This window comes from Rhinoraja longicauda, chromosome 1, assembly GCF_053455715.1.
Source record: "Rhinoraja longicauda isolate Sanriku21f chromosome 1, sRhiLon1.1, whole genome shotgun sequence".
In the NCBI taxonomy this organism is placed as follows: Eukaryota; Metazoa; Chordata; class Chondrichthyes; order Rajiformes; family Arhynchobatidae; genus Rhinoraja; species Rhinoraja longicauda.
Window position 1 is genome coordinate 75,800,432 of NC_135953.1, and position 20,512 is coordinate 75,820,943.

At 44.1% G+C, this 20,512-nt stretch overlaps 1 protein-coding gene across 1 annotated transcript in view; it reads left to right on the forward strand.

The window, feature by feature from the left end:
- The window catches only part of LOC144594226 (protein sel-1 homolog 3-like), an 80,191-nt gene that overhangs the window by 26,638 nt on the left and 33,041 nt on the right, over nt 1–20,512 (forward strand). Inside the window, exons 8-12 of the mRNA XM_078400457.1 lie at nt 1,944–2,002; nt 8,868–9,000; nt 11,843–11,978; nt 16,955–17,107; nt 18,634–18,854. Coding sequence (XP_078256583.1) covers nt 1,944–2,002; nt 8,868–9,000; nt 11,843–11,978; nt 16,955–17,107; nt 18,634–18,854 — 702 coding nt within the window. The remainder of the gene's footprint in view (nt 1–1,943; nt 2,003–8,867; nt 9,001–11,842; nt 11,979–16,954; nt 17,108–18,633; nt 18,855–20,512) is intronic.

Sequence of the window (20,512 nt, forward strand, 5' to 3'; positions counted from 1 at the left end):
AGGCAAGCATGCTAAATGACTTTTTTACTACACTGACTAGCCACTTTTAGGGAACAATGCACTTGTACTTCCAGATCTCTCTGTTCAGCAATACTCTCCAGAAATCTCCCATTTAGTCCTGCATAAGTCCTGCCTTGGTTTGACATACCATAGTGTAACACTTCACATTTACCAGAGTTAAATTCCATTTGCTATTCCTTGGCTCACCTTCCCAACTGATCCAGATCTTTTTGTAAACTTAGATATCCTTTCTCACTGTCCACTATATCACCAATTGTGGTGTAATTTACAAATTTACTATTCATGTTAGCTGCATTGTGATTCAAGCCATTAATGTATTTAATGCATTTAATGTATGGACCCAGCAATACAGATTAGAAGAATTTATTTAATATCTCCCACATTGCTTGTGGTTCTATACAAAGATGGCCATGCTGATCTCTAAGAGGAACAATTCTTTTCCTGTCCAACCGTTTATTGTTGATATACTTGCAGAATCCCTTGAAATCTTCCTTTACCCGCCTGACAGCTCCATTTCATCCCTTTTTTGCTTCGTTGATTGCCTACTCACGTGCACTCCTGCCCTTCGTATACTCAGGGAGAGATCCCTTGATCGCAACTGCCCCAATCTGATGTATGCCTCCTTTTTCCTGACCAGAGCCTCAACATCTCTCATTAACGAAGGTTCCCTAATTTTGCCGGCCTTGTCCTTCACCCTAACGGGAACATGGTGTCCCTGTACTCTTGCTAACACACTTTTGAAAGCCTCCCACTTGCCGGCCACTCTCTTACCTGCCAAACGGACTTTACCAATAGACCTCTGCATGTTCCCACCTAATGCATCCTTGTCCTAATTTAGGACTTAAACTTCATGAACCAGTCGTATTCTTCTCCATCACTACTTTAAAACTAATGGAATTGTGATCACTGGTTGTGCTTCTTCCACTGACGCTTCAACCACTTGTCCTATGTGTTCCCTAAGAGGATATCCCTTTCCAGTAAGGCCCTCTAGAAAAGCTTTCATACAGGGTGGAAACAGGCCTTTTGGGCCAACTTACCCACACCAACCAACGTGTCCCATCTACACTGGTAACATGTCTAACAAATTTCATCCCATCCAAGCCATTTACACTAAAGGAGATCCAATAATCATGAGGGAAGTTAAAATCTCCTACTAATACTACCCTGTTATTTTTACAGCTATCTCCCTAATACACATCTGCTCCTCTAATTCATGCTGACTATTGGGTCATGGTACAATCCCATCAGTGATCAATTATTAAGGGGTTGGACACGTTAGAGGCAGGAAACATGTTCACAATGTTGGGGGAGTCCAGGAAAGGGGCCACAGTTTAAGAATAAGGGGTAGGCCATTTAGAATGAAGATGAGGAAAAACGTTTTCAGTCAGAGAGTTGTAAATCTGTGGAATTCTCTGCCTCAGAAAGCAGTGGAGGCCAATTCTCTGAATGCTTTCAAGGGAGAGCTAGATAGAGCTCTTAAGGATAGCCAAGTCAGGGGGTATGGGGAGAAGTTAGGAACGGGGTACTGATTGAGAATGATCAGCCATGATTACATTGAATGGTGGTGCTGGCTCGAAGGGCCGAATGGCCTACTCCTGCACCTATTGTCTATTGTCTAATTCATTCCTATTTCTAAACTCAACCCTAATAGCCTCACTGGATGACCCCACAAGAATATCCTCTCTGATCACTGTAGTTATGTACACCCTGATCAAAAAGACAACTCCCTCTTCTCCCTTACCTGCATCTCTATCACGCCTTCGGCACCGACACCTATGCTAGAGAAAATAACATTTAATTTGAATAAAATAGCTGATAAAATCTATTTTAGTAAATTACCAACTCAACAACTAATTCTAGGTGAAAATGTTTGTGCATAACAATTTGCATTTACACTTTTGCTTGTTCAACATATTGCATAGATGACTTTGACGGTCAGTTATGGAGAAAAACTGCAAGCAAGACAAAATGCATTTTACACGTAAGTTAATTTAAAATATGCAGCCAAAAAGTATTTTAATACTTAATAGGCTGAATCCTTGACACCCAAAACATTATTTTATGGTGAGTATTTGTGAGATAACCTTAGCAACGCAAAGATATGTATCAACGCTATTTGCTTTTGAACATGAGGCCTGTGTATTATCTCAATGGTTCAGTGATTTCTTTATTATCACGTGTTCCAAGGTACAGCGAGATTCTGTTTTTGCATACATATCAGTGAGATTGTTCCCATGCATATGCAAATAACTGTTTAGCGCATTATGCAAAGAATCAACCCACTGAGTCTATATGCAATAGTTGGCAGGTTTTGGAACATTTCACAGTCCCAGCTACTGCTGGCCATCAAGGCCTGTTGTAGCCATCGGCTCCATCCAGTCATCCAATTGTCCAGCTGTCATCCTTCTCCTTGCCCAGCCCATCTTCAGCCTTCGTGCCTCCAACAGCCGACCTTGAAGATGCAGAAGGTAAGACCCCACCGGTTCTTCCCACCTGTAAAGAGACGTCCTTTGCACACAGAGTCTTTTACTGGATATTGTTTATTAATTTCACTACACACATGTTATGCCCTAGCTGTCCATGGTCATCACCGGAACTAGAGAGCGAGCTGGAGGTGGGGAAGCTACAATTATACAAGAGACAATGGGGAGTGGTTAGTAGTGGTGAGGTCACTATGTTAAAGGAACATGCACTGATCTACATCCTTCCTCTTGGAAACAAAAGTGACCACGGCTCATGCGCTAGGCTCAAACTACAAGCAGGGAGCAGATAGAATGCAGCACAACACAGACTACTCGTACACACCGTACCGGACAGGCGGCCTGACCACTCTCCCAGAGCGGGTGCGCAACCCACCATCCCCTCCGGTCGAAGGAACAGCCTGGACGGGTGCGGGTACAGAGGCTGGGGAACCAGGGGAAGGAGGAGGACTCGGAAGCGATACACGCGCAGGCGAGGGAGGGGAAGGGGGCTGGGGCGACTGCGGATGTACCGGAGCAGGAGGCACATCAGGCACCGGGGACTGGACGGGAGGTGAATACGGGACCGCGGGAGGCGGTGCAGGCTCGTTTACCAGCATCAGGTGCTGGCGGGTACGACGATACACGGTGCCCTCGTAGTTGACCACGTACGACCGTGGAGAGTCAGCATTGCCGACGACCACGGCCAGCCGGTGGTGACCGGAGGTGGACTCCATCCGGACAACCTGGCCAGCGAACAGAGGTGGAAGGGGACGGGACGATTTGTCAAAGGAGCGCTTCTGAATGAGCTGCTTTTCAGTGAAGCGCTCCCTGACAGCGGCAGGGCTCCGAGCCGTGGGTTGCAGGGATTGCTGGGAGACGGGGATAGGGGGTCTAGTGGTGCGGGACATGAGGCGCTGGGCAGGGGAACCGAGCGCGGGGTCCCGGGAGATGTTGCGGAGGTTGAGGAGGGCAAGGTACAAGTCCGAACTGTCAAGCCGGCAACGTTCCATCAGTTCCTTAGCGCTGCGGACAGCGCGCTCTGCAAGTCCATTGCTTTGCGGGTACTCGGGGCTGCTGGTGATGTGGCGAAAGTTCCACCGGGTGGCGAAAGCAGCAAACTCCGCGCTGGTAAACTGGCTGCCGTTGTCGGACTGGAGGGATGCCGGGGAACCAAAGGTAGAGAAGTGACGGCGAAGCTTCCCGATGACGGCAGCAGACGTGAGGGACGGCAGCAGGTCCACCTCGAACCAGCTGGAGTAGGAGTCCACCAGGACCAGGTAGTGTTTGCCACGCCACTCGAAAATATCGGCGGCAACAGCCATCCACGGCAACTCGGGAGCCGGCTGCTGCAGGAGAGGCTGGCGCTGCTGATGAGGTAATAGGCTGTTGCAGGCAGCGCAGGCGGAGACCCTGTCCCGGATGTCCTTGACCATGCCAGGCCAGTAAAACTGTGCTTGGGCCTGGGATAACGTGGCCTCCACCCCTGGGTGTCCGTTGTGGGCAGTCTGGAAGTAGTGATCTCGCAGCGCAGCCGGCACCACAACCTTGTGACCCTTCACCACCACGCCCGCGTGCAGCACCAGTTCATCCCGAACCAGGAAGTAGGGCACGGCACCAGCCGGCAGGGAAGACCGTCGTTCAGGCCAGCCACGGCGGATGACGCCCTCAAGCTGTTGAAGGTTCGGATCAGCGGCAGTGTGTGTGACCAGTGACTGCATCTGCCAAGATGGAACGATGTTGACGTTCAACACCATCAGGTCAGCCGATTCGTACGGATGGCGGGAAGTGGAAGGTAGTGGGGCACGGGACAAAGTGTCTGCCACGAACATCTCCTTGCCTTTGCGGTACACGATTTCGAATGTGAAACGCTGCAGCTGCAGCATCATTCGCTGCAAGCGGGACGAGGCTGCGTGGATGGGCTTGTTTAAAATAGAGACCAGCGGCTGGTGGTCAGTTTCGATGGTGAAAGTTTTTCCAAGAACGTAGTCTCTGAATTTGGAGCACGCGAACACCACGGCAAGGAGCTCCTTTTCTATCTGGGCGTAGCGCTGTTCAGCAGGGGTCATTGTGCGAGAGGCATAGGAGACGGGCAGCTGTCGGTCGTCGTAGAGCTGCAGGCAGGCAGCACCAAGGCCGAACCGAGATGCATCGCAGGTGAGGACGATTGGCCTGTTCAGGTCGAAGAACTGCAAAGTGGGGGTCCGTGCGAGTCTGGACCTCAGGGCCACGAAGGCCGATTGGTGGTGCGGGAGCCAGACCCAGGCATTGTCCTTCTTGGTCAGCTCCCTCAGGGGGGCACTCAGTTCGCTGAGGTCGGGTATGAACTTACCCAAGTAGTTGACCATGCCCAGGAAGCGCTGCAGGCCGGGCACGTCAGTGGGAGCGGGCATTTTGGTGATCGCCGCCGTCTTCTCGGGGTCTGGCTTCAGGCCCCCCGCCGTGAAAACGTGGCCGACGTAGGTGACTTCCTCAACGCGGAACCGACACTTCCTTCGATTAAGCTTGAGATTGATCTCACGAGCCTTGTCCAGGACTTGGCGGAGGTGTCGGTCATGCTCAGCGACGTCCCTCCCGTACACCAGGATGTCATCCACAATGATGGCGCACGGCAACCCAGCAAACAGCTGCTCCATCGTACGCTGAAAAACCTCGCTCGCCGAGTTGATCCCAAAAGGCATGCGGAGGAAACGGAACCTGCCGAACGGTGTGCTGAAGGTGGTCAGGAAGGAGGAACGTGCATCCAGCGGGATCTGCCAAAAGGAGCTCTTGGCATCCAGGACCGAGAAAACTGTGGCTGGACCGACCTGTGCCGCGACGTCCTCCACCGTCCGCATGGGGTAGTGCGGGCGTTTAATAGCCAGGTTCAGGTCCTTGGGGTTGATGCAGATCCTGATCTCGCTCGCGTCCTTCTTGGCAGCGACCACCATGGTGGAGACCCACTGGGTGGGGGCACTCACCTCCTTGAGGATGCCCATGTCCACCATGCCACGTAGTGTGGACTCCACGCGGCCCTTCATGGCAAAAGACACACGGTGGGCCGGTCTGACCACTGGGTCGACCCCCGGGTCCACAACGATCTTGTAGGCACAGGGCAGCTTCCCCAGGACGTCATCAAATCGGTCAGGGTACTCGATCAGGGGGTCCATGGGGGCCTGCACCAGGTGGATGTCGCGGTGGAATGAGACCAAACCAAAGTCCTGGCATGCACGGGCGCCCAGCAGGGTGACGTTGTCAGATGCTAGCAGGAGGAACGTGAGGGGCCGAGAGGTCTCCAGAACAGTACAGATAACCGTTGCCTTTCCCACGGCAATCAGAACGCCTCCCCCATAGGCATGGAGGCGGGAGTTGTCAGGAGTAACCCTCTCCCCCGAGCTTATCTGCTCGAAGAGGCCCACAGACATAACATTTGCAAAAGCCCCAGTATCGACCTTGGCAGGGAAGGAGTGTCCATTGACTGTAACATGCACGGATGGATCCGTTATCAATGCAGGTGCACCCAAAAGCGAAAACAGCATAGAGTCTCCATGGGAGGAAGTCGTATCTGAGCCATGGAGTTCTTCATGTTGGTACCGGGAACCGGTTGCGCTATCATCGGTCGCAAGGTTGTTTAGACTCCCTCTAGGAGCAGGGACAGGTCTCCCACGAGAACGACAAGCTGCAGAAAAATGGTTCTGCCTCCCGCAGGAATTACAAGTTTTGCCCTGCGCTGGGCAAACGTTATACCTGTGTGACGAGAAGTTGCAGTTTGGGCATTTGTGAGGGGTGACCATAGTGGGCGCGGAGGGGGTGACCCTGGTCTGCGGGTCATTCAATCGCCGGCGGCCGGTGAAATTTATGTCCTGGGGCGCCGGCCGAGATACTGAGCCAACAGCAGAGGCCATGCGTGCGGCATGTATGGCGTCCGTTAGCGACAGGTCAGGCTTCATCAGGAGCTCATCCCGCAGCTTAGAGTTTAGGAGACCGTTGACCAGGACGTCCCTGATCATCTCGTCGGGTGTAATCGTTTGAAGGCGGCACCGCCGAGCCATATGTCTTAAAGATGCAATGAAGGCGTCAACGTGCTCCCCTGGAGTCTGACGCCGCGAGAAAAAGTTGAAACGTTCGATAATGTTATTGGTGGGTATATCGCACAGGGCAGTGAACTTAGCCATGAGACATACCGGGTCGTTGCGGTCCTCCGGAGGGACGAATTCGAACGACGCATAGCGTTCCATTGCCTCCGGACCAGCCAGGTTGAGGAGCAGGTGAGCTTTTATCGCAGCAGTTGCATCAGGATGGGCAATCGCTATATAGTGCTCGTAGTCCCGCTGGAAGACAGTCCAGCGGTGCACTATGTCCTCATCAAAAACAAGCGTGTCCGGACGACGACACGAGGGAGCCATGGCAAAGTGGAAGGATGGGACACAACTGGGACGAACAAATGCTAAAAATAAAAACCCGATAAACAGGAGACGCAAGTCTACCGCTCTGACACCATGTAAAGAGACGTCCTTTGCACACAGAGTCTTTTACTGGATATTGTTTATTAATTTCACTACACACATGTTATGCCCTAGCTGTCCGTGGTCATCACCGGAACTAGAGAGCGAGCTGGAGGTGGGGAAGCTACAATTATACAAGAGACAATGGGGAGTGGTTAGTAGTGGTGAGGTCACTATGTTAAAGGAACATGCACTGATCTACACCACCATCCCTTGTTCCATGTCCATCCCTTGACCCACGTCCATCCCTTGTCCCACGTCCATCCCTTGTCCCATGTTCACCACTGTCGCTGAATCCCTTCATCTCTGGTTCCTGGTCTTCAGGGCGAGCAGGGCTTGGTGGTTTCCCTCTCCCAGTTCCATGGCGGGCGAGCCAGGCCTGCTGCCGCAGTATGGCCGCAGCTCGCTGGGACCTTCAGCCCCACGCGGCTTGCCGGGACCTGCAGCTGCACCTGACATTTATGGATATTTAGTTATCACCCCACTTTAGAATCAGAGTTTTGAGAGTCTCCTACAGTCTCAAGCACAAAACCTTTTGCTTTAAATTGCTGTAGTCACTATGCTGATGATACTGCCATAACATTCTTTGATCAGGGATTCAATGATTTTGACCCATTGACAGTGAAGCAATGGGAAATCTATATGAGTCAGGATGGTGCATGATTTGTAGCAAAACTTGATAATGATGCAACTTTCATGGAAATTCTGTTCTTGCCCATCGCAATGTTGGAGGGCTGAAAATATTCAAACGGCATTGAAAAGCTGTTTCATTGCATTTTGTGATCTGCTAAAAACACAACTTTGCATTGTGTAAATATAATAAAGTCTTCTTGCGTTTGAGGCAGCAGAAATTATGTAATGCCCTCCAGGTGCCGTAGCCCGTTAAATGTGCTGTTGTCGAGGGTCGTGAGGTCTACCCCTCCACCAGGGGGACGGAGGACAGTGCAGTCGAAAATGACGTGTTGCGCTGTTTGTTGGTCTGCTCCACACACGCAACACCTAATGATGCATGTTGGCGTTGAACCGGCCGACCCCAGTGCGGAGCCGGTTCAGGACGACCCACTCTTTGTGGGGCATGTCCGAGCCGGGTGGGGCTGTGGTATTCGGTGCAACAGTGAATTGAGGAGGTCGCGATGTCTGTTCCCAGCTGGTTCTCCATGCTCCAAACAGTGCATTATCTACAAGCAAACTTTGCCACATAGAAGCAATAATTTAACCTGACAAAATATGAATTTATTCATCAGCTTCAATCAGTGTGCAGGACATATTTTGGTCTGGAAGTGTAAATGAGTTCCGGACACATTCATAAAAATGGAACTTTCTTGGCTGGAAGAAAAGGGAAAATGTCGAGGCTAACTTGTACCCACCTGAGGCAAAACAGGCAACTCATCCAACTTGATCACCTCTCCCCCCCACTGATGTCAATTTCATCCATAACAAGTTGCTAATTAAGTTAGGGTTCACTAATTTTGGACACGAAGAGGCAAGTATATTGGTCTTGGGATGAAGACAGTGATTGATGAATTATAGTCCCAGTTCTTTCCTTGCATCATATCTGTTGATAAACCTCTCATCATATCTAGGTCTGTTGTAGTCTAATTGATAGAGGTCGATTATTTCAATTAGTCATACAACTGAGAGGATGAAGTAGATGGATCTCGATATATTTTGTTTTATCTATTCTTTGACACCAGAGAAAAACAATTGTTAGAATTAATCTCCTTTACTCTTCCATTGCTAAAGGGTTTAAACAACAATAAGATGAGTGAAGAGTTCAGCTAATTTTATGTGTATAGCATCTTTATAATTTGACAAACATAGTGTGAATTACAGGAATATTTTAAACCCTTTGTGTGCAGAATGGTGTAATAGTCATTAGTCTTTAAATCCCATCTTTTTCTAGCTTTCCTGAAGATGTCCATCACAATGTTTTCGCTGGATACTTTGCCCTTGGAGGCAGCAACTATGTACGGAGTTTTGAGGGATTCATTGGTCCTGTGAAATTTTACCGTGTCATGGGTCAAAAAGGAGAAAAGGTAAAGGTTAAATTCTCTGAACATGTATACATTCACAAAAAAATGTGTTCTTTCAATGATCTTCATTGTAATGCATGAAATAGTTCATTTACCATCACTGGAATTTCTGCTGAATGGTCAGATATTAGACAATTGAAATTCTAAAACAATTTCAGTAGCGCTATTGAACAAACAAATTCTTGTTCAAGGGCTCTTAAACTTTCCTTCGTGCTTTTAACTGACCTGTTCTGACTTAGCTGTTTAAGACATTCAGTCTTTATGGATGGATAGATAAATTGTGATAATGGCTTCTGAACTCATAAGCGTTTCTCTGAAATTTGCAAATGCAATTAAGTTTTGCATGTATCAGAGAAGTGCTTTCTGATTTTTATATAACTTGTATTTAGTTGAAAAACAAGGTTTGTAAGAAAATAACTTTTATATTCATTATGAAAAGACCTTAATGGGAATTATCTACAGGCCCCCAAACAGTAGCCAGGATATAGGGTACAAGTTACATCAGGAGATAAAATTGCCTTGTGGTCATGGGAGATTTCAATATGCAGGTAGACTGGGTAGATCAGGTTGGTACTGGACCCCAAGAAGGGGAATTTGTAGTGTGCCTTTGAGATGGATTCACAGAGCAGCTTGGTGTGGAGCCTGCCAGGGAAAAGGCAATTCTGGATTTAGTGTTATGTAATGAACTGGATTTGATAAAGGAACTCAAAGTAAAGGAACCATTAGGAGGTAGCGACCACAACATGATGAAGGCATGTGAAGGCATTGATAGTGATATTTCAGGAATCACTAGAGACAGGAGTGGTCCCAGATGATTGGGAAATTGCCATTATTACTCCGCTGCATAAAAAGGGAGCAAGTCAAAATAGTGAGAAGTAGTTTTTAGAGTCCATTATGAAGGATGAGGTTACGGAGTATTTAGAAGTTCATGATAAAATAGACCGAAGTCAGCATGGTTTTGAGAAGAGGAGGTCTTACTTGACAAATTTGCTGAAATTCTTTGAAGAAGTAAATAGGGCAGGGCAGACAAGTCAGTAGATCTTGTTTACTTGGATTTTCAGAAAGCCTTTGATAAGGTGCGACACGTTCGGCTGCTTAGGAAGATGAGAGCCCACGGTATCAAAGGGCAGATACGAGCATGGATGGCAGGTTGGTTGGATGGCAGAAGACAGTGACAATAAAGGGGGCTTTTTCTGGTTGGCTGCCAGTGACTAGTGGAGTTCGCAAGGGGGCCGCTACTCTTCACATTGTATATTAATGATTTGGACGAGGGGATTGAAGGCTTTGTGGTAAAGTTTGCGCATGATATGAAAATAGGTGGAGGAGAAGATGGTGTAGAGAAAGCAGGGACTCTGCAGAAGGACTTGGACAGGTTGGTAGAGTGGCAGAGAAGTGGCAGATGGAATACAGTGTAGGAAAGTGTGGAGTAATGCATTTTGGTAGTAGGAATAAAGGTGTAGATTATTTTCTAAATGGAGAGAGAATCCAGAAATCGGAGATGCAAAGGGACTTGTGAGTGCTGGTGCAGGATTCCCAAAAAGTTAATCTGCAAGTCGAATCAGTAATAAAGAAAGCAAACTCGATTTATTTATTGATTTCAAGAGGGCTTGTATACAAAAACAGGGATGTAATGGTGAGGCTCTATAAGGTGCTGGTCAGGCCGCATTTAGAATATTGTGAGCAATTTTGGGCACCATATCTGAGGAAGGTGTGCTGGCTCTGGAGAGGGTCCAGAGGAGGTTCACAAGAATAATCCCAGGAATTAGTAGGTTAACCTACGATAAGCATTTGTCAGCACCAGGACTGTACTCAACGGAGTTTAGAAGAATGAGGGAGGACCTAATTGAAACATACAGAACAGTGACAGGCTTGGATAGAGTGGATGTGTAGAGGATGTTTCCATGAGTGGGAGAGTCTAGGACTAGAGGTCATAGCCTCAGAATTAAAGGACGTTCTTTAAGGAAGGAGATGAGAAATTTATTTAGTCAGAGGGTGGTGAATCTGTGGAATTCTTTGCCACAGAAGGCTGTGGAGGCTGTCAGTAGATATTTTTATGGCAGAGATAGATAGATTCTTGATTAATACAGGTGTCAGAGGTTATGGGGAGAAGGCAGTAGAATAGGGTTAGGAGGGAGAGATAGATCAGCCATGATTGAATGGCGGAGTAGACCTGATGGGCCGAATGGCCTAATTCTACTCCTATTCCTTATGACCTCATGAAAAGCAGGCAAAATGTTAGTGTTGCTAATCCACTAGAGGATAAAGTCACAGTTGTGAGACTACTGCTTTCTGTCCAAAATGATAATTTATTTGATTTTTGAGATGGACATTCATTCATTGTTGGCTTCTGTCTATGGATGGCATTTGTTAGATGTACACATTGATTGTGATCCAATTTACGGGTCAAAACTCTGAATACTTATAGTAACTGAAGGAACTTGGTGGTTATGAGGATGGGCGCAGGTTAAGGTTGGAAGGATTCCTTCCCAAAGGAATGAAGACGTCTAGATGAAGGGAAAATGCCTCCCTGTATCATAATGAGTAGATTAAACTACTGGAGAAATTGTGCCTCCAAGGCTTTAAAGATATTGAGGCAACTAGGACCACAGCATGTTCAGACAGGGTACTTTACTTGATTGAGAACATGATTGAATTCAGTGTAACTTATTTTTCATTTTAAAAGAGCTTTGATATCCTTACAAAATGTAACTGCCTTTTCTCTCCTACTGCTTTTGCCACTGAACAAAATAATCCATTATATTTTTAATAAACCATGCTTACATGGCAAATAAGCAATGGATTTATGGACCATCACATACCTATTAATTTTGCCTCGTATTTGCAGATTTCAAATCCTCTTGTAATTGCTCACAATGTCGACAAACATATTGATCGGTACTATCAAAAGTGCAAACATTTCAATCAACTCATCATCCAGTATTTCAAGTCCCTTGGATTACACAAGACAATAGAGAAAAAGAGTAAGTAAACTAAAATATATGTACTACATCAGTGTCAAATAACATTACCTTATACAGTATGTGCATGCAAAAGTAGTAAATATTTACGGAATCTGAATGCAGAGAAATCAAGAGCTGATTAAAAGCTGAGGTGGAAAATTTATAATTTAATCACTTATTTTTAACGGTGTCAATCATCACCACATACAATGCATGAAAAATACATGTTTAAATTAAATGTTCTGTACTTTTCTGATTCACAAAATTTTAAAGATATCCAAGCATTTCCCATGTCCTGTGCCATCGCAACAACCTGGAGCTCAATGCTCTAAAGACGATGGAATTGATTGTAGACTTTAGGAGAGCTCCCCCTCTCCTCCCCCCACTCACCATCAACAACACCACAGTCACATCTGTGGAGTCATTTAAGTTCCTTGGAACCATCATCTCCAGGGACCTTAAATGAGAGGCCACCATCGACTCAACAGTCAAAAAGGCCCAACAGAGGATATACTTCCTGTGGCAGCTGAGAAAACACAATCTGTCACAGGCAATGATGGTCCTGTTTTATACTGCCATCATAGAGTCTGTCCTCACCTTCTCCAAAGATGGGCTGGTTGCCCCCAGCATAGGTGGATGGTAGGAGAATTCACTGGATGAATTTTAAAGAGTTAGATATAGCTCTAGGGACTAGTGGAGTCAAAGGATATGGGGAGAAGGCAGGCACAGGTTATTGATTATGGATGACCAGCCATGATCACAATAAATGGCGGTGCTGGCTCGAAGGCCTCCCCCTGCACCTATTTTCTATGTTTCTATGAGAAGCAGGATGGAGTCGGTGGGCCTGTGAGAGACAATAGTGTACAGGGAAATGGAAGGAGGAATGAAATTTCACGGACATAACTGACGGGATTGTTCTGAAAAGCAGCATGAGCTTGATGAGCTGAATGGCCTCCTTCAATATCACGAGAAATATGAATAAAATGAGCTGCATGTCTAGAAAAATAGCTAAATAACTGGAAATAGGGAGGAGTTTTGTTCCTCAGACTGAACTGATGAGGTCAGTGGTGTACCCCAGGGGCTAATACTCGAACACTTGGTTTTCAGAATACATTTTAACTACTTGTACTTGACCTGGAGTTGAGTTTCAAAGATGCTACGTGAAAAACTGCAGAGGACACGTAGGTGATAAATGTGGAGAACTGTGAAGCAGTTAGTAAAAGGCTTCAACAGGATGTAGAGTAGTTGGCGGAGTGAGCAGGATCCTGGCAAATGAAATTGAATCCAGAAAAACATGAAATGTTACATTCCAGTAAGAACAAGGGGAAGTGAACTAAATTGGATGACACATTTCTGCGAGGACTTCAGGGGATAGAGAAATCTGAGTCTTTATGCACATAAATTATTAAAAGTGGAAGGACAAGTTGAAAAAGTGATTGAAGATCATGCAGGATTCTAGGCATTATAAACCAAAGAATACAACATAAGAGTTTGGAAATTACAATGAACCTTTATCAAATGCTGATTTGCCCACAGCATGACATTTTACCTGGTTCAAGGAGTCATAATATGATACCCACACATACGACAGTGGCGTGTAGATATGATAGTGGTGTTTTAGAAGCCTTTAGATAGGTACATAAATATGCATAGAATGGCAGGATATGGATCATGTGTAGGCTGACGAGATTAATTAATCTTGGCATCATGATCGGCACAAACATCGTGGGGAAAAGTTCCTGTTCCTGTGCTGCTCTATTCTATGTTCTATAATGTGGGAAAATTTTGAAGGCTTTGGAGAGGATGCCGGGGAGATTTATTAGAATGATCCCAGAAATGAGAAAATTTAGCCATGAGGGTTGCGTGAAAATGCTGGAGTGCTCTTCCTGGAACAGAGGATGTTGAAAGGAGGTCTGATAATTGAAACTATAATGTGGCTAGATAGATAGAGAGAGATAGTCATCTTTGTGAAAATATTTGAATGGGAAAAAAAATTACTTTGCTATGAGGAAGGAGGTGGATCCTTGTTAAACCGTACAAACATGGAAGTAGAATCATAGAGTGATAGAGCAGAGAAACCAGCCCTTCAGCCCACAGAGTCTGAGGTGACTATCAAGTTCCCATATACACTAATTTTCCCCCTCCCTACGCCTTTTTAGTCTCTCCATATTATCATCAACTCCCCCCAGATTCTCCCACTACACACCAATGGCAATATACAGTGGTGCATTAACGAATCAAATCGTATGTCTATGGGATGTGTGAGGAAAGTGGAGCACCTAAAAGAAACCCATGTGGTCACAGGGAGAACGTGCAGACTCCATTCAGACAGCATCTGAGGTCAGGTTGGAGAACAGGTGTCTGGCCCTGTGACTCAACAGCTCTACTCTCTGTCCCTAATCTTAAAGTTTCTGCCAATTTCATAGACTAACATTGGCAAACAGTAATAGCTTTATTTATGTTGTGACTGCCAAGCTTTTACTGTTGAGTGATTAATTGTTGGTTGCATCAGTTTGACAACATATGAATGTTGAGGTAGATGTTCGATTGATTCTTTGGTGGATATAACACCTCAAACTGTTTGGTGGAACAGTTGTTTAGTTCCGTTTTTTATACAGTAGTGTAATTCAGAATTTTTTACATTGCACATTAACCATGTCTCGTGATTGCAAGGGCATGTGAAAAAGTTTAGACAAGACATAATAAAAGCAATCATGCTTTAAGAGAACAATAGCATTCACACAGCCTCGTTGAAAGAACATCTAGTGTTATGCTACTGCCTATTAAGAATGCACAATAATCTCACTGCTGAGTTCACTGAGGGTCTGAAGAAGAGTCTTGTCATGAAACATCACCCATTCCAACTCTCCAGAGATGTTGCCTGCACCGCTGAGTTATTCCAGTATTTTGTGTCTATCCTCACACTGTCATATTCAGGGACCACAGAATATAAACCAGAGGACATAATGCTAAAGGGGGTTCATTGCTGGTTTCAGAGAATGCACTGAGCTGACATAAATTAGTTTGTTGAGTGCTGACTGTTTTAGTGTGAGCACCATGCGCTCTCTATACTCGGTAATGTGAGCGCCATGCTCACTTTACACTCAATAGTGTGAGTACCAGGCATTTTCTATACTCAGTACAATACAATACAATACAATACAATACAATATATCTTTATTGTCATTGTACAGGGGCACAACGAGATTGGGAATGCGCCTCCCAAACGATGCAATAAATTAATTAGCTAGTCAGTATTAACTTAAATTTAAACAACCCAATGAAACAAATTAGAACATGTTTTAAAACAGAATAAAGTGCAAGTAGATCTGTGCCAGTTGGCTGTGCGATGTGACCATCCGGCTCAGCAGGACCGGTTCATAGCAGCTATGGCCCTGGGGATGAAGCTGTTCCTGACTCTGGAGGTGCGGGCGTAGAAGGCCAAGTATCGTCTGCCCGATGGTAGAAGTTCGAACAGACTGTTGCAGGGGTGTGAAGAGTCTTTGTGGATGCTGGTGGCTTTTCTGAGGCATCGTGTGTTGTAGATGCCCTCCAAGGCTGGTAGCTGTGTTCCGATAGTCCTCTGAGCTCTATGGACTACGCGCTGAAGAGCTTTCCTCTCTGCCTCCCTGCAGCTGAGATACCACACAGGGATGCCATGTTTTAGGATGCTCTCTATGGTGCAGCGGTAGAAGGTCGTCAGCAGCTGTTGGGGTAGACCAGACTTTTTCAGTGTTCTTAGAACAGTCGTTGCTGTGCCTTCTTGACCAGCGCAGCAGTGTTAGTGGACCATGTGAGGTCCTCCGAGATGTGAGCACTGTACACTCTCCATACTCAGCAGTGTGAGAACTGTATTCTTTGTACACTGGGTAGTCTAGGGATCATGTGCTCTCTCTCGTCGATAATGTGAGCAATGTGTGACCTGTAACTTGCTAGTGTGAACACAGTGTTCTCTATGCTCACACTCGGTGTTGCAACCAGTAGAGGGCACTGGGGTCACCTGAGGGATACCCACTACAATAATATTGAAGGCATCCTTCTAGTTAAAAACCATGAGCAGCTAGTTTGAGCATTAGATTCTGCTGGGACCTGAAGAGACAGCTCCCATTTAAGATTCACTAAATCTGGCCTCACATTAATCTTGCAGCAAAAGCTTTTGGACAAGTAAATATTGGAGTATGTCTTTGCTGAACAGTAGAGAATCCCTCCAAATACTGTACATATCTAAAATGGAAGGCAAGAAGATACTGAAGTTATGTAGATACACTGTCAGTCATTTATCCAATTTGGTCTGTAGAAATTGCATTTGTTTAGTTTGTGTGTCTGCTGAGTTGCACTAAGTTGCACTTACATGATAATTAAATAACTACTTATAAAACATTGCCAAATTTGCTTATACTTGCAACCATTTAAAAAGTCCAACAGTGGCCAGCCATGCATTGTACACCTCTCTGCAACACTATTATGTATGTCTGGTTCCTCGGTATGTTTAGTTTAGTTCAGCGATACAGCATGGAAACAGGCCCTTCATGTCCTCGTCGACCATCGCTCATCCGTTCGCACTAGTTCTATGTTATTCTACTTTTGCATGCACTCCCTACACAATTTACAGAGGCCAATTAATCTACAAATCCGCACTTCTTTGGAATGTGGGAGGAAACAGGGGTACCCGGTAGAAACCCACGCGGTCACAGAGAGAATGTGAAAACTCTACACAAACAGCACCTGAAGTCAGGATCGAACCTAGCGCTGTGAGGCTGCTGCTCTACCAACTGTGGCATTGTGCCATTACCACATGATTGTTAATACATCCAATCCACAGATGACTCAAAGTCAAAAAATTTGAAATTGAACATGATCAATTTTCCAATAGTAGTATCATTTTTGGTAGAATTTATAAGTCATATATTTTTCAGATGCATCCATAATGCAATTTATGGAATATTCTTTGCACATTAGCAATCAAGGTAATTAATTATAATGCTTTTTTGTTGCAGCTAGAAACAATCATTACTATTTACAGTTGCTGAATAGGCCAAAAGACGATGATGACAATAAATGCACAGCACGTCCCTGGGGAAAAAGAACAGAGAAACGTTATAAGGCATTATTTGATCTGCTTCAAACAATGGCTTCAGACTCCTTTATAGGTAACTTCAAATTCTTTGCACTATGTAAAAACAAATGTCCAATCATTTTAGCTCCTTCAACCCACTGCACGATCATACCAATTATTTTCAGCTTTGATTCATCTTCATTGTCAATATACTAGGCAGATGTTAATTTCTGTTGTTCTACAGCTTGCCATTATGATATGAAATTTGTGAACTTCGACTACCACATTTTTAGATAGATATACAAAGTGCTCCCAATCCGAAATGTAACCCATTCTTTTTCTCCAAAGTGTTGCTTGACCCGCTGAGTTACTCCAGCACTTTGTGACTCTCTTCAGCATAAACCAGCATCTGCAATTCCTTTCTACACAATCATATTTTTAGTTTAGTTTATTATATTATTGTCACGCATACCGAGGTACAATGAAAAGCTTTTTAGTTTCTGCCTTCCTTGTGTGGAAGTATATAACAATATATAGCAACCATACAATGTCTTGACTTCATGAGACAGGATCTGGAACAGATCAAGTAAACATTATGGCAGCAAAATAATGCCTTAATATTGCACGTGTATGGACATATGAATTAGAAACAGGTGTGGGCCACATCCCTCATACCTTCTCTACCATTTAATAAGATGGGTTGCAACTCACTCCACATTCCCACTTACCTCTGGTAGCCTTTCACCCTCTAGTTAAACAGGTATCTATCTATCTATCTTCGCCTTGAAACTATTCTAGGACTCTACTTCTATTGAATAGATTAATTCTATCTGTGGTTATGATGAACCTTCCCTCTCTCATATTCCTTAATGTATATATGTTCACTGGCTTTTACCTGCAAATGAACATGTATGCCTTGATGGGATGTAATTTTGTTAAAAAAGATGGACAAAAAGCTGCTGTTAGGTCTCATTCATGAACTAAGTTTTATCAGGGAAGCATTTTATATAATTCAATAACTACATAAAATGAATAATTGGCAGTTTCAGTGATATTCTATTTCAAATTAAAATAGAGAACTACAATTCAGAGATAATTTTGAAAGGAACAAAATGTAGTCGAATCAACAGAAGAGTAATTTATTGCATGCTATCTAGTGTTGTGATATCTCGATTGGAACATGAAATTATTCCAACATTTGTTTATATTTTCCATTCTACAAAGAACATTGCAGTTGAACTTCCTACAAACAGCCATGGTTCCACATGTATTTTTCAATGCCTCTGCTAAAATAGGCGTGGGAAGAATTATAAACCAATACATAAAGCTAGTTGTTGTATAGAAGCCAAGTTCCGGTGATGCTGTAAATCTGAAAATAAAACAGAGACAGTTGGAAGTACTCTGCGGTCAGGCAGCATTTGTTGTGAGAGAAAGGAGTAGCATCTCAAAATGATGACATATTATTGGAACTATAAAGGAAGCAGTTAAAATATTAGCTTAAAGCATACAGATTAGTTTAAAGCATACAGGGGCAATAGAAATGTGGTTCGTCATTGCGAATTGTGTATTTCATTGTATTTGCTTTTATCAAACATTTTAACAATTTATTTTTGTGCCTAGATGCCACTCATTTACCAAATTTACCTTCCATACTTATTAAAGTTGGTGAGAAACTTTACTGGAAGACAATGGAGAAACTTACTGGTGCAGATGGTATCAAGCAGATTGGACACCATATAACTTCATTAATAGAAGCCAGCTGCTGCGGCTATTATAAAGCAGCCTACTTGCTGGGAGTAATTTTTGAGACAGGTCTGGGTGTGGAAGTACAACCCTCAAAGGTAATGCAATCTTTTGGACAATAAATAAGTCTTTCACATGCTTTGATTTTAAATCTCAAATTGTTTTATCTTCCTCCAGATTCCAAGTTCTCCAACTAGTCAATCGAGCAGTTATGACAATGTAGACTTGAGAAAGTTTTTGACATCTTTAACAAATAACCAACATTATGTAATAAATGTTTGATGGCAACAGACAGATCAAACATTCCCTGACATTCATAGTGTCAAGATGGATTTGGTTTGATTTGATCAGCAAAGGACCAAAGCCTATCTAATGTATCTTCTACCATCCATAACTGAAAGATTTGCTGAGTACCCATAGCAATCAATTGCTCTCAGTCTACAAAAGATCCAGATGTGAATGAAGAAAATTTGAAAGTGTTGAAAGTCACCTTTGCCCCCATAATGTGTTAGACTCCTATGTCTTGAATATACAAATATCTATATTTCAACATAATATTTTTTGAACAAAATGAAACCTGCATTGGGATGAGATAATATGTCTTTGTCTTTCCCAGGATGGGAACTATTAGTGAATCAATAATAAATCAATAGTTATTGATTCACTAATAACCCTAATATTTATTTGCCTGGGAAAAGAGTGGTAATCGATTATGAATCTCAGAGGGGAAACAAAAGCATGGGCTTTCTGAAAGTCTTACAGAATTTAACTACAAACTTTCCCAAAAGAGTTGAACAGGTTTCTGTCCTGACCTTCAGCTGGTGAATAGGAAAGCAGTCATGGTTCAGATCCATGGATTAGGATATTACATAACATTTTTTATTAGACCGGTTCCATGGCTCAAAATTATAAAATTATTGCTTTCCAGATTGTAGGAAGAGCAAGGAGAGAATTATATGGTGAGAGCAATAAAGCAACAATGATCTTCTTCTTTACTAAGGAACTTAAACGTTAGAGAGGGGAAATGATGGAGAAGAAATATAATGAATTTGAGTCACACACAAGTATAGAAAGAGAAGTAAAAAAAGGATAGGAAAGTTGGTTGTGTGAGAACAAGAAAGTAAAATGAAAAAAAATCCAAAAATTATTTTTATGCACAATGTCATAGTTACCAGTTTCAGGATTCACCGTTTCAATTGCTCCCTTTTTTGGGCTGGAGAAATTGAAACTGTGGGAAAAGAAGAGTGTCCATGATCATTTAGTTAATTACGCTTATCTGGTGAGTTTTAATAGCACTTACTGCACAAATGCAGCAATTTCTCTAAATTTCTGGAGGGGACCTCATTGAAACTTACTGAAGTGAAAGGCCTGGATAGAATGAATGTGGAGAAGATGTTTCTACTAATGGGAGAGTCTAGGACCAGAGGCCATAGCCTCATAATAAAAGAACATACCTTTAGAAAGGAGATACGGAGGAATTTCTTTCGTCAGACTGTGGTGAATCTGTTGAATTCATTGCCACAGACATCTGTGGAGTTCAAGTCAATGGATATTTTTAAGTTGGAGATTGACAGATTCTTGATTAGTAAGGGTGTCAGATGTTATGGGGAGAAGGCAGGAGAATGGAGTTGAGAGGGACAGATAGATCAGCCATGATTGAAAGGCATTGATGGGCCGAATGGCCCAATTATGCTCTGAGCACTTATACACTTATGAACTCATAAATCCATTGTCATTCTGAGGACGAGTTGTTGTT